Here is a 14,506-nt window from a genome sequence, read left to right as displayed (position 1 = left end):
ACTAGGGGAAGCAATTCCTAACTCCTGGGGGGGGCAGATATAGTGGTGATCCTCAAAAAAGGGAAACCTGCAAACCAACCAGGATCTTATCGACCAATAACGCTAATGAATGCGGATGTAAAAATTTACTCTAAAATTCTGGCTAGAAGGTTGGCAGGAGTTATTGAAAAACTAGTTGTTAACTCCCAACACGGGTTCATACCAGGCAAGGGGACCACACAACATACAAGGCAGGTTTTAACATTCTTTGATGCAGCTAGTATCCCAGGAGACTCTATGGCAGCAATCTTCTTAGATGCCGAGAAGGCTTTTGATAGAGTCTCCTGGGAGTATTTGTGGGAGGTATTGAGGTGGAACGGCATTGGCAATAAATACATTAAAGCAATGCAGACACTGTATAAAAACCCTACGGCTAGAATTAGGGTGTGTAGGGGGCACTCAGAAGGAGTCAAGATTGAAAGAGGAACGAGGCAGGGCTGCCCGTCGTCTCCTCTCCTATTTGCGCTGTATTTGGATCCTTTTCTGCGTCGGCTTGAATCGAATGATGGTATTGGTAGGATGAGTCTGAATGGGTCTGAAGTGAAAACACTGGCATACGCGGTTGACGTGGCTATTTTAACCCCATATCCAGAGGAGGCGATGGTGGAAGTAGAAAGGGAGGCCGAATCTTTTGGAAAAGTCTCTGGGTATAGCTTAAACAAAACCAAGACTCAAATAGTGAGTAACCGATATGTGCAAAATGAACAAAATAGTGTAGATCCAAGAGAGGTAAAATCAGCAGTCTATTTGGGGGTAGAGATATCTGCGGATCTGGAAGTAGTAGTACAGAATAACATGGTTCCCCTACTGGCGAAGGTAAAATTAGATTTAGAACGACTTAATAATTTACACTTGTCCTTGGTGGGATGTACAAATGTGATAAAAATGCTGATACTCCCAAGATTTTTGTATCTTTTTAGGGCAATTCCATTATTTTTTGAAACAAAATGGTTTTTAGCACTGGAGAGAATCCTCAATAAATTTATTTGGGCCCATGGCAAAACGCGCAGGGCTTATCGGTACATGACACTCCCCAGAGAAAGAGGTGGCTGTGGCGCGCCTGATTTCAAATTGTATTACTGGGCTGCGGCCATTCAATAAATGCAAGGCTTAATAGGGGGGGGAGAAGATCCAAGGGTAAGAGAGGGTTCTGCTAGAATTTATAAGGCCGTACTAGGTGAAGAGGTGGAAAATTGCTTCTTGGCTTGTGTGGAATATGGGCGTTTTAAAAGGACTAGATATAAGACGGTTGAGGCAGGAGTTAAGGTATGGACGGCATATATGAAAAAAGTGGGGCTAGGAAGGTTCAACCGATATACAAGATTGTTCAAAAATAGGTCATTTCCAGACGAGGTGTTTGGAGATAGAACAATGGAAAGGTGGATGCAAAAGGGGGTAATAAGTATTGGAGATCTTTGGGGGGTCCAGGGCATAGTCACTTTTTTGGAGTTGTGTACTAAGTTTGGTTTGAACAATAAGGATTTTTTCAAGTATCTACAAATTAGGAGCTTCTTAGTAAACAAGCAAGGTGGGTCGGTTGGCTACAATAAAGTAGAGATAATGGAAAAAATAAGACTAGGGGGGGATTGCTCAATAAGAAGTCTATACGCCAGTTTTGTGTGTGGTATGCAGGATGACTTGGATAAACATAGTGAAAAATGGGCAGAAAAGTTGGAAGGGGAACTAGGGTGGGTCCAGGACTCCTTGGACTTAGGGCGTTCAGTGCTGTGTTCTGCGTCTTTACAGTCGCAGCATTACAAAACTATATATTCCCTATATTACACACCAGCAAGGATAGCGAAATGGGGAGGGACAGAGGGTATAACATGTCCGCGCTGTAATTCAGGAGAGGCGGACATAATACATATGTTCGCGCTATGCCCACAGCTACATACACTGCTACGAAACCTGGAACATTTCATGGAGATTTCACTCAAGATCAAGTTGGAACTTAAGCCAGTGCACATACTCTTAGGAATAGTACCAGAAGAAGGGGAGCACCAAGAGTTTGTTTTCTTGGCTATGGCAGTATATAGACTGTGCATTGCTAGGGCCTGGCTAGACCCTAACCCCCGACACTACAAGTATGGTTGGCTAACTTACTGTCCTCATATAATATGGAAAAGCCAATTTATGCAAGGAAAGGTAGGAGGGGAAGGGAAAGAGGGCTGCGTATTTGGAAACCAATAGCAGATTGGCGGTGTGGGATAGGATAGGATACAGTTGAAGAAGTTTGAATATTATGATGTACTGTGCTTTAACAGATGATTATGATGGAAATGATGTTGATAAGTAGAGTGTTTAAAGAAATTAAGTGTATTCTTATACAATGTGTGTTGTAACTTGATAACTGTGTAAAGGTTAAAATTGAAAAAAGAAATAAAAAAAAAATTAAAGACAACCCAAATGTAGCACCAGAATATTGTTGTGAGAACAGAACATCTCTGGACATAAAGATTGTACCTGAATATCATTTACATGACTAGATAATACTATATATCCAATCAGAAGATATTTCTATAAATGATATTTAGGACACAATATTTGTGTTAGGCGATGTTTCTGCATATGGTGTTCTGACATACAATTGATAATCCGCCCACAGGAAGGGTTCTGCTACGATTTTTTTCACACGTACAGTCACTTTTTGCAAGTTTTTTCTCTCACAAGTTAAATTTGGAACTCGTTTCAAACATTGTAAACTATCGAAAACTATTATGCAATATGCTAAAAAATAGCATTATGAAATAGTGCATAGCTTGTGATTATAATAGTTAATAGCAGCCTATCTTGATATTGGTGAATGTAATGCCATTGTACACTCCAGCACCCATGGATTCTGTTAAGTTTGGGAAAGTAATGGGGGTTGCCTATATGGTGATTATTTTTAGTGCCATCTTGAAGACATTAAACACAATGCCCTCTTACCCTCTATCACCAGCAGTTGTGTCCCGTTTCCACGCCCTTTGCGATTAATCATAAAGAGCTCCACCTCACAGACGTATGTTCCTGCATCATTGTGTTGCACGTTGTAAATTTCAATGTCGGCCTTCTTCTGCGATGTGAATATGGCGTGGTCCGGCATGAAGACCCTTCCACTGAACTGTTCACTGCTGTTGGTCACCTCGGTCTTAGAAGAGGAGGAGGGTTTGATGAAAAACCATTTGTAGCCACCGATGCTCGACTTCTCAATGCTATTGAAGGAGCACTGTAAGGTGGCTGCATCACCGGCTGTCACAGTTGTATACATAGGTTGAGAGACAGTAATATCATGTAAGGAAATCCCTGCAAAAAATCATTAAAATATATATGAAGTTCATTTTTAATGAGAGTTATGTTGACAATAGGCAAGACAAAGACCCATCTACAAAAACTAGATGTATTTCATCTTATCGTCGAGTTTTCAAATTCACCTTTCCCCATATACCATCAAAAGCTGCTGGTGTCTGACTTTTCCCTAAATTAGTTACCTTCATCCAACCAGTTCCTCCCAGGATGTAATCTTCACCAATGTAGCCTAGCATAGAGGCTGGCAGACTTTATAGGCTTAAAGATTAGAGGTACCACAATCTCTTGCACATAGATAAAGAACTATTGTTTCAGCCGTTATACATGAAACTAACAGGGTAGACCAAAAATTTGACGGGGTCCTGTTGCAAAATCATACTGTGTGCCTTGTGCACGCTCATTTTTTCTGACTGGTACTGCTGGTAACTGAATCTGCTAGGCAGTCCCAGGAACAGTGCTATGGTGAAAATACAATGAAAATACAGTGAAAACACATAAATATATGAGAATACACTATATATTAGGGTACACTTATAATTGGCATGACCTACCCTATAAGTCCCTAGTCCCTAGTAGATAATAGGGCTGGCTGTTTAGAGGTCAGAAGGCCTTTCTGCACTTGAGTGTGAGCACTGCTGGGAGCCTGAGGTCAGTTTTAAAGCAGCCCTATGTTGCAGCACTGCTTTTAAATGTAAATTGTGCCCAAACTCAACTTTGGTGGTAGGGGCACTTATAATTGACATTCTACAGCATTTTGGCATATTAGATACCCACAGGGTCTCGCCTAGGTGTCCCAGGAGTGGGGGGTTATTATTTTACTATAAAGGGTCCTTATAAATGATGTCTTATATTTCTTGGGGATGTAGAAATTGCACATTTCACTTCCCTCATTGTAGTAAAGTGCATTCCAAAATCGATTTTGGTGCTAGGAGTACTGTGGAGTTAGTATCTACACCATTCCTTTTACATAGTCAGGACCCCTAAACTCTCCCCTAGGTGTTCCAAGGGTGGAGGGTCCTGTAGCTATAAGCAGGGTCCGTATAAAAGTTTTTTTTATAATCCCTGGTTTTGGAGAAATGCACATTTCATTTTCCCCATCCTGGATCCCCAGCCACATAGGTTATCATGGCAATAGTTTATTGATGCATAATTATCGCTCGGGAAAAATATAATTCAAGGACTTAGGAGAATGGTGTAGAAAAATCCAATAATATTTTATTGTTGAGTTTATCCTAAAATAAACAGAAAAGAAGTTAAAAGACTTTTTTTCTGTAAGCCAAATTTCAGCCTTCTATTGGTCTGCCATGATTGGTCAGAGGTAACAGGATTAGCCAGGCTGCTTTGATGAAGTGATAAGTGGCTCACCCCAGAGATGCTAATCTGTTGGAAAAAGCTCTGCTACAGAGGACTGGAAGAGCAAGGGAGGGGTTGTAAGTCCTGGGGCCTCAAAGAAAAGACAGGACAGGCAGAAACAGCCAGGTCCATCTACCCCCATCCCCTATGACCCAGCCAGATGGCAGGCTTAAGGAAGAAATTTGCAGTTGTCGGATGGAGAAGAGCTATGGAAATGAGCGATACTGGAGGCTGGTTTAGCTAGTTCTTGCTCCTCTGCTGAGAATTTAGCCATTTTGAATTTTGGAAGAATAGTGCTTTCTTGGAGAGCATTATGCCACACTTTGGAGGAAGTGCTCATGCTTCGGGGTGTTGCCCTGCACCTCACTGGACAGGGGTGATCTCCTGCTTGATCCCAGAGAACACTGAATACAAATCTGGGAATGACAAAGCCTCTCCGATTTGAGGCTTGAAACTAAGAGAAGAAGAAGGCTCCATGCTGGAAGTTTGAAGTGCACCAACCAGGCCTTGCACTCCGACTGACTGCGCCTGCTGCACAATCTGGAACTACAGCCTTCTAACGTGCTTCAAGAGAAATAAAGAGTGAACTCCCTGCAAGCTGCAGGCTAACAGATCTCATCTGGATCCTCACTACTAAGAATCCCCAGCCTGGAGTGCGTCCAGTGTTTATGTATTGGTTTTATCCAAGTGGATTGTGGGAACTGAAGTCCCAAATTTCAAGTACCATCTTTGAGCTTCCTGACCCTTAGATTGTGTTTTGGAGCCTTTAGGCCCCCAAGAGGAACTTCAAGAAGAAGTTCCAGAAGCTTGGAGAAATTTGGAACAACTTTGGAAAAATGCTTCATAGGGGAACCGACTCAACCGCGAGAGCCAAGCCACCCACCTTCAACCGCGAGCCGGCCCGGCCTGCTAGTTTGTCCTGCTGAAAGCTCCAAAGATACACCTTTCGGAGTTTGACCAGGAGCTTCCTGGAAAGCAAGCCAGCAAACCCTCACTAAAGCCAGAGTGGTTAAGGGCGTTGAGGGACCCGACAGAAAAAGCTTCAGAAAAGTGTTTAAGTCATAACGTAAAACTTTGACTGAGGGCTCCATTGCGGTCAACCTGAAAATTTGACTTTGTCCCGGTCTACTGAAACCTGAAGTCCCAATAGGTGCTGCAGGTTTTTATGCGCTATATAGTGCTCAATCAATCAATCAATCATTGCATTTATAAAGCGCGCTACATACCCGTGAGGGTCTCAAGGCGCTCAGGGGTGCGGGGGGCGCTACTGGTCGAAGAGCCAGGTCTTGAGGAGCCTTCTGAAGGCCAGTAGGTCCTGAGTCTGTTGTAGGTTGGTTGGGAGAGTGTTCCAGGTCTTGGCGGCGAGGTAGGAGAAGGATCTTCCACCAGCTGTGGTTTTCCGGATCCGAGGGACTGTGGTGAGGGCGAGGTTGGCTGAGCGGAGGCTTCGGGTGGGGGTGTGGAAGCTGAGACGGTTGTTGATGTAGGTGGGTCCGGTGTTGTGTAGTGCTTTGTGTGCGTGGATGAGGAGTTTGAAGGTGATCCTCTTGTTGATGGTGAGCCAGTGTAGGCCTCTCAGTTGGGGTGTGATGTGGCTGCGGCGGGGGACATCGAGGAGCATTCGAGCCGAGGCGTTCTGGATTCGTTGTAGTTGTCTCAGGAGCTTGTTTGTAGTTCCTGAGTAGAGGGCGTTGACATAGTCTAGTCTGCTGGTGATGAGGGCCTGGGTGTCGGTGGGGATCCATTTGAAGATTCTGCGGAGCATTCGGAGGGTGTTGAAGCAGGACGCGGAGACAGCGTTGACTTGCCTGGCCATAGAGAGGGTGGAGTCGAGGATGACCCCCAGATTGCGTGCGTGGTCTGTGGGTTCCGGGGCTGCGCCTAGCAATGTGGGCCACCTGGAGTCGTCCCAGGCTGATGGGGTGGGTCCGAGGATGAGGACCTCTGTCTTGTCTGAGTTCAGCTTCAGTCTGCTGTCCTTCATCCAGTCAGCTACGGCCTTCATTCCTCTGTGGAGGTTGGCTTTGGCGGTGTGGGGGTCTTCGGTGAGGGAGAGGATCAGCTGGGTGTCATCGACGTAGGAGATGATGTTAAGGGTTATGTTGTCGTGCGACGTGGGCGAGTGGTGCCATGTAGATATTGAACAGCGTCGGGCTGAGGGAGGATCCCTGTGGGACGCCGCAGATGATCTCGGTGGATTTTGAGCAGAAGGGTGGGAGGCGGACGCTGCTAAATCTGCTAAATCTGTAAAAATTCATATCTCCAGTTCCCTACATTGATTTTTCTAGGTTTGGTGTCATTTTAAACATAAAAATATTTCCTATTTTTATAAATTGGTGTTGGATTTTTAATATGTGTTGTGTCTTAATTATTTACTGAACCGGTGGTTTTAAATGCTTTACATACCTGTCTCTTAAATTAAGCCTGACTGCTCACAGCCAAGCTACCAAGGATTGAGCACGGGATTAATTTGCTAAAACCTATTCTGAGTCCTACACTGTGTTATAACCCACTTTCCAACAGATCCAAACACCCCATTTTCCCTACAATAGATCATACCACCATGGGCAGGCCGTCAGTGGATATAAAAATACAACACACCATTGGACTGTGGTGTAGTTCCTATATTCCCAATAGGCTCTGCGCATTGGAATAATATATCCTATAGATTAGACGTAGGACTTAGGTCGACTAGGTCTCTATCGAATATACTAAACTTAATTGTGAGTGCCAGCTAGCTCAGAGGTCACTAGAAACTTTCTAGAATAAACAAGAAGGGATTAGTTTTTGACAACCGCATAAACATGACAACTTTGTTTCCCAAGAATAAGAAATGTATCTCTAGAGTCGCGGAAACAATAGATAGATATTTCACCCCAGTCAATCGTGCATGCTTCGTTTCACCAGAGGTGCAGAGAAATAGAAAGACGGGCGTTTTCAATAACAAGTATTTATTGAACAGTCTTCTTTCTCATACAGAAGAAATGAAGTGCTACAATCGTAATACTGGTTGCAAAGTATAATGCGTACATTAAGAAGAGGATTATAAAATAATACTATAAAAGCACGGTATGGTTTCTAAGCCATAAAATAAATACATAAATAAATAAATACTAAAAGTACTCAACAGGTGCTTATAAAATACGCCTACCCCAGGGTACCTAACCTAAGTCTAGTATCAGGGAAGAAGTAAGTGTGGTGTAGCATAAGTTTAGTATTTTTTGCCATGAATCTATCCAAGATTTCTCTTAGGGTCTAATCAGCTCCGTACCTTGGTTTAGAATGAAGGAGGGCTGGTATCTCAGTCTCGGGACTCGATTTCCCAACACACCGCAAGGGGAGCTTGGAAACACTGGAGCTGGATTTCTCTGCAAGAGAAAAGACAGCGTCTCTCTCAGTGCGTCAGCTGGAGGGTCGGCTTCCTTCGGCACTTGCTGTAGAGAGCTGCGTCGGGCAAGTAGATAGTCGAACTGCTCCAAACCACTGTGTGTTTGCTAGGGCAAGTGTGGACATATTTAAGGTTGGACATAATAACGTCATCAAAGAATAGCAGTTCTTTGAAAACGCCATGATTTCTAGGACAATTCAATATTCAAGAAAGGGGAAGTCCCTGACTGCTGAAGGCGAGTTTTCCAAGAAATCGTTGTGGCTTTTCGGAATTAGTGGAAGTATCCATGCCATATTTGGACTGCATGGGCTATGTCTAAATATGGTTATGATTTCTATGCCTATATAAGGACAAGGAGATCTATACCTTTATAATGGCATGATCGGGAAAATTACACTAGGGCCCTAAAATGGTACACAACAGGACCACAACCAAAAAAATGTTCCCACTTTATAAGTTAAATCCAGCTCTAAAACAAATGATAGTAAGCCATTTATACCAGAATGCCGGGTGGCTTCCAAATACCACCATGCAATGAGGCACCAGACATGGACTATGTTTCAGACAGTACAGTGTCCATTCTGAGTGGCAGGGGCTATCCACTCCTCTGGGGCAACAGAGATTATGGTTTTGCTTCATAAAAATCTAGCTCCCTCTTTGGCAGACAGGAGTAAGCGATGTGGCCTAGTCCCAACTTCCGTAACTGCTCTTTAGTATAGCGGGCGGATCGCCACCACCCGGATGGCGGTGGCGATCCGCCTGCCATTTCCCACCTCTCGCCTACCATTTCCCCCGCCATATTACGATGGCGCGGGGACCCCGGCGGACGGAAAGACCGTCCACCGGTTTTACGCCGGTTAGACAGGCGGCCGGGTGGAAAAGGGCTCCAATATGGTGGCGTGTCTGCAAGAAACCGCCATCCATATTAGGATGAATGTAGAAACGTGCCTTTCTGTTGCCACCATGGAAAGGCATGCGGTTTCTGCCTTAGGGGGCCCATTGCAGGTTCCCAGGGTATTTGAGGGGTGGGGGTGCACTCGGGGAGTACTTTGGCATGGACAAGGTGGCAGGCACCGCTCGGTGTCTGTCACCTTGTGCATGCCAACATGCATTCACAGCAATATTGTGAATGGGGGATGCCACCACGACGGTGGCAGTGGCATCCTAATGGCGACAGCGGGACTGCCATCGTAATAGGGCCCAATATCTTTGGACAAGTACTCTGGGTCCCAGTGCTTTAGTTCCCATCTCTGCCTACATGCCTATACTGGATATTCTTCGAATTTGTTACATTCTAGTATGAAGATATTTGCTTTGGATAGAAAGTCTAACTTGTTCTAGTTAAATGTTGTTTACTCTGGTGGCTGCCCGTCCCTGCTTCTACTGATGAGCCCCCCAGCGCAGGCAGACCTACTAGGAGATAGCATGCAGTCTGTTCCCACATGCTCCTAGATGTTTGCAGACCTATTGTGAGATAAGATAAAGCCTATTATTTGGCATTATTTCCTACTTCTGGACAGGTTAGAGGAAATATCCTGTAGATTATGTTCATGGATTTCATCTAAGTGGATGCAATATACTTGTTCATCTGATGGAGAGAAATTACTTTGACGTGAACATGCTACAATCAGTATTTAACAGATTATAAGATGTTTTCACTGGAAACATGTCAAAGGGAAGCTTGAATCATGATTTTGAGGAAAAATTGTCTAAACAGTTTGTCTGCTCCACACTAATGATGAATGTGAAAAGGTATATTTGGCACACACATACTCAAAAAGAGAATGCGCATACGTACAAAATTAGATTTGTGTGTGGGCACACATCTTTTCACAAGACTAAGGTGTATTCCATCTACAAATTGATTCCAAAATATCGCCATCATATTGTGTGCAAAATTTTGCAAAAACAAAAATATTGTGGATACCAAATATTCAAGAATAGTATATCATCATTTTTACTTTTTTATAATACTGAACTTCTAAATATTTACTTTTCTAACAATTTTCACTATGTTGTTATATTGTATGGTATTGCATTATGTTTTATGTAATTATTTATGCTATTATGAACTTTATTTTTATTGATTTTGAAAACTCTAAAAGTATTACTGGGCGGTAAATTCCGTTCTGCTCGCGGAATTAGCAGAATTTGGGTACATATTTTTAAGGCACTATATGTGAGTGTTTGTAGTATATAAATGAATATATGTGAGAGTAAGTTATTTGAAAAGTGGGTGGATAAATAAGTGTCTGCTTCTATCAGTGATTGTATGAGACCATAAATATGTTCGATGCACGATTGTCATGTGACAATAAAAAAAAGCATTTGATTAGTTCATAACATTTCCCATTGCGCGCTCGATGCGCGATTGCCATGTGACCTTAAGTGGAAGCATTTGATTAGTTCATAACATTTCCCACTGTAACCGTTGGAGGACCCCACCCATTATAGTCATTCTCTCTACAGCGTTTGATGAGACAGACCCCTTCTGCTTAGAGAGCGTTTTTGAAAAGTTTTTTGCTGTGTACACATATCTTATACTACACTCAACATGCAACGGTCATCTTGATCAATATTCATGTGTGTTACATGATGCCACTGGTGTGTGTGCGTGCACATTATTGTGCTGCCTTTCGGCCTGGGTATTGGTGGCTTGAAGGGGTATCATCAGCCACCGGCAGAGTGCACATCCTAGATCACATGTGACAAACAGTAAAGAGTAATGTGTAGATTTGTGTTGCAGTATGCTCTGTTGTCAGGCTTTACCAGTATATTAGTGTGTCATATGTGAGACTTTCAGATTCACGTTTGGCATGCATTGCTTGACTGTCATGAGCATTATCACTATGTATGATGTAGCCTCACTGCTGATCCTCCCTCCATCCGAGCACATTCAAATGCGTGCGCTTCACGATAGAAACACTTTCATAATACTGCAAACCATTGACATGCGTGTCTGCGCATATCCACAACCTTGACAACGACATGTGATGTTGTCCATTCAATGTTTTTGAACAGCATCTCATTAGCGATAGTTGCCGCCCTCCGGGTACATGCTACATTAATGTAAATTGCGCATTCTGTGACATCAAAACTGCAACAGAAAAACACATAATTACACTTCCTGGCCAGGCAGGAGCTGAACAATGCCCAGGTCCCCGGGAAAAATTATTCACACCCCTATGGGTGTGTGGCTCACTGGTTAGAGGCGGCAGACCCGTAAGCAGAGAACAGCCCGGGACCAGGGTTCGATTCCCGACGCGGCAGGGTCGTGGACCAGGGTCAGCGGACTCGATAATTCTCGCCTCGGTGCCTACTCTAGTCAGAAACCACACTCGGCAACTCTGGGCATCAGCTTGCCTCATCTTCACAACGGCCCCCTCAGACCGCCGGGGATGCTTGGTCGCACCTTAGAGATACCCATCAGGGACCATCTCTCAGGGTGAGCCAGGACGGGTTCCCCAGCGGTCGAAGCGTGGAGATACTCCTCCGGGAGTCGATTCCTAGCGCTATATAAACCTGCAATAATAATAGCGCTATATAAACCTGCAATATGCTGGCCTAGCGCACACAAGCCCAGCCCACTTTGAGTAGGTATAACTAGGATAACGACGATGCCACATGTCACAGTTCTTCCACACTGCCTCAGGTGATATGGCCACATCTACCTCGCATATCACAATGCGCAATAAAAAAAAAAGGAATCCATAAGGTGTACACCATCCTAGCAATCAACACTGGAGATGAATTGTGAACCCTACTGGCCGTCGTGTTTGGAAAGGGATCCATGAGATGTACACCATCCTGCAATCAACACTTCATATGAATTGTGAACACTGCTGCCCGTCGTGTTTGAACCTGCTGGACCATACTGTAGGCATGAGCCAGTGGGCACCGCTGCCCTACAGACACATGGCGTTGGCTTTTGGAACACTGTAGTAAGCTAATTACTAATTGTACATGAACACAGGCTTGTGCCACTGCATTACACATGCTCATTATGTTTCTAGCATGCGCCCTGTTCCTTTGTATGTAAACACTGGCCGCTCGTGAAGCAGGAGAAGTGCTCGCTGTCTTGCCCTCGCTACTGGAGGAGCTTGCATCCTGTGTTGCTGCTGTTTTAAAATCTAATTTTACCAAGGACCTTGCTGCTTGTGTGGCCGCAGAGGAGGGAGAGGTGCCGGCCCCGGGACTGCGAGGACCAGCATTCACCACCTACAGCTGGTCCTCTTCCCGCGAGTGCAGCGCCCCCTCCCAGTGCCACGCCCTGCTGATTCTGCATAACTTCTCGCGGCCCCCGCTTCGCGGGAGCCGCTCGTGAAGCAGGAGAAGTGCTCGCTGTCTTGCCCTCGCTACTGGAGTAGCTTGCATCCTGTGTTGCTGCTGTTTTAAAATCTAATTTTACCAAGGACCTTGCTGCTTGTGTGGCCGCAGAGGAGGGAGAGGCGCCGGCCCCGGGACTGCGAGGACCAGCATTCACCACCTACAGCTGGTCCTCTTCCCGCGAGTGCAGCGCCCCCTCCCAGTGCCACGCCCTTATTACCCGTGAGACTACATAACTCCCACCTACCACGCGCATCGCGGGACGCGCGCGGGTCGGAGCACGGGGCGAAGCCCGGGCAAAGGGCGGGCCGTCTAAGGCCGTCCAAGGTCGCACAAGGACGGGACGGGCCACCCCTCTTTCATTCGGTATTTACTAATCCTGTTTTTAACACAGCTCTTAAACGTGTTCGTAACAGAGCTCTCACTGCTAGGTGAATCTAGCTAGTACGGGGTAAGGCTCTAATAAGTTCCTGTTTCCAGATTGCCTATACCTCTCAACTCTTCACTTAATCTAATACCGATACCTGGTTGGAATAGAATCTCATGGCATATAAAAAATTAAGATCTCGTACCATTTTTATGAAGAGAATGGGTACCGAAGAAGCTGTTAGAAAATGCTCCGCTAAAGCAGTAAAACCAGGCCAGCTGATTGGAACCCCTGCTATTAGCAAATATTTCCTAGCTTTGTCTCCTAAAAGACAATCAAGTCTTTTGGCCCATGAACTACCAGCAACATCGGAAAAAACTTCATCTAAAGAGGTCTTTGATTTGTCTTTCCCGGATGCACAGATTACTTCAACTGCAAGCGATCTTGGGTCTCATTCTACACCTCAGATTCTACGATCCAAACAGGAGCCTCAAATATCTACTCTTTATTCCTCTCTTGTTATACCGACAAATCAAATAAATCATCTTTCAGATTCTGAGAATCTCTGTCCAAAGGGTATTCAACCAGTGGAAAATATTTCTGAGATACAATTACATTCGGAAAATTTACAAACTGAAATCTTAGATCAACACTTTGATTTTAAAACTAATTTGGATACATCACTGGATACATTTCTCCCGACCAATATGAACTCTACCAATGTGGCGACCCCTATATCTAAGGCTTTATACACATTACAGGAAATTCTCGAATCTGTCCTCTCTTTCTTGGGTAATATTTTAGAAAATTCGGATCAAACCCTGGATGTTCAAATTGGCATTTTGAAATTTCTGGTAGAGGAAAAGAGGAAAAAAGATCATATGGTATCAGCAAACAACATACAGACTCAGGAGGAAAGAAGGGAGGTTCCTAAACCCTCTCTCTCGACCAAAGCTTTGATCCCTGATCCTCAAAACAAATGTGACAATAGCACTCAAACCAATGACCAGGAATCAATATGCCAATTTAACACCAAAACTAAGAAAGACACCAAAGAGGCCCGAATATATTCCCTAAAGAAATTGTTTAGAGAGGAGCCTTCATCAAAAATAAAAGAGTATCCGATCTTTTCAGTAACAAAGAATATCAATACGTTACACAATACTGACGAAGGAGATGGAAAAACAACTTTCCTACCTGTATTAGATGAAGCAGGTGAACAAAAGCCTACTCAAATGAAATGTAACAAAGGATCAAAAGGAAAAATTAGAAATAGGAAATTAATAAGAAGAATTAATAAAAAGAAATCGAGAAAGATAAGATTTAAAAATACACCCATAGAACACAATAACGAGGAAGGTCTTTCTGAGACATTAGCCATCAAACAATCTTTGGAAGAGGTACCAAACGGAATAAAAAACAAACTACCCATTCAACAATTGAATCTCAAAGCTCCTGAATATATACCTTCCAGAACAAAAAGCAGTATTGCACAAAAAAATAAAGAAAGCGGGACAAATATGATATTATCCCCTGGTGGTTATCAACCTATGACGAAATATCTCCAGTTTGAAGAACTTTTTCCAACTGACGATTTACCGTTAAATCGAGGAAGGATAATCAGTTTGCTGCAGCATATCTATACTTTACAATCCATCACCAGTAAAGAAATAGATCTAGTAACATTCCCACTAAAGGAAAATAGGAAAATTGCGAAGGTAGCCTTCTGGTCATCTGTTGTTCCT

At 43.9% G+C, this 14,506-nt stretch overlaps 1 protein-coding gene across 2 annotated transcripts in view; it reads right to left on the bottom strand.

The window, feature by feature from the left end:
• Nucleotides 1-14,506, bottom strand: part of LOC144756290 (uncharacterized) — a 221,676-nt gene that overhangs the window by 30,640 nt on the left and 176,530 nt on the right. For both annotated transcript variants that reach the window (XR_013595116.1, XM_078645952.1), the window contains one exon: nt 2,968-3,324. Coding sequence is in view for 1 of the 2 variants with exons in the window: in XM_078645952.1 (XP_078502078.1) it covers nt 2,968-3,324 (357 nt within the window). In the remaining variant the exon portion in view is untranslated. The remainder of the gene's footprint in view (nt 1-2,967; nt 3,325-14,506) is intronic.

Source organism: Lissotriton helveticus, chromosome 5_1, assembly GCF_964261635.1.
Source record: "Lissotriton helveticus chromosome 5_1, aLisHel1.1, whole genome shotgun sequence".
Lineage (NCBI taxonomy): Eukaryota > Metazoa > Chordata > Amphibia > Caudata > Salamandridae > Lissotriton > Lissotriton helveticus.
This window is presented reverse-complemented; position numbering and strand designations above follow the sequence as displayed.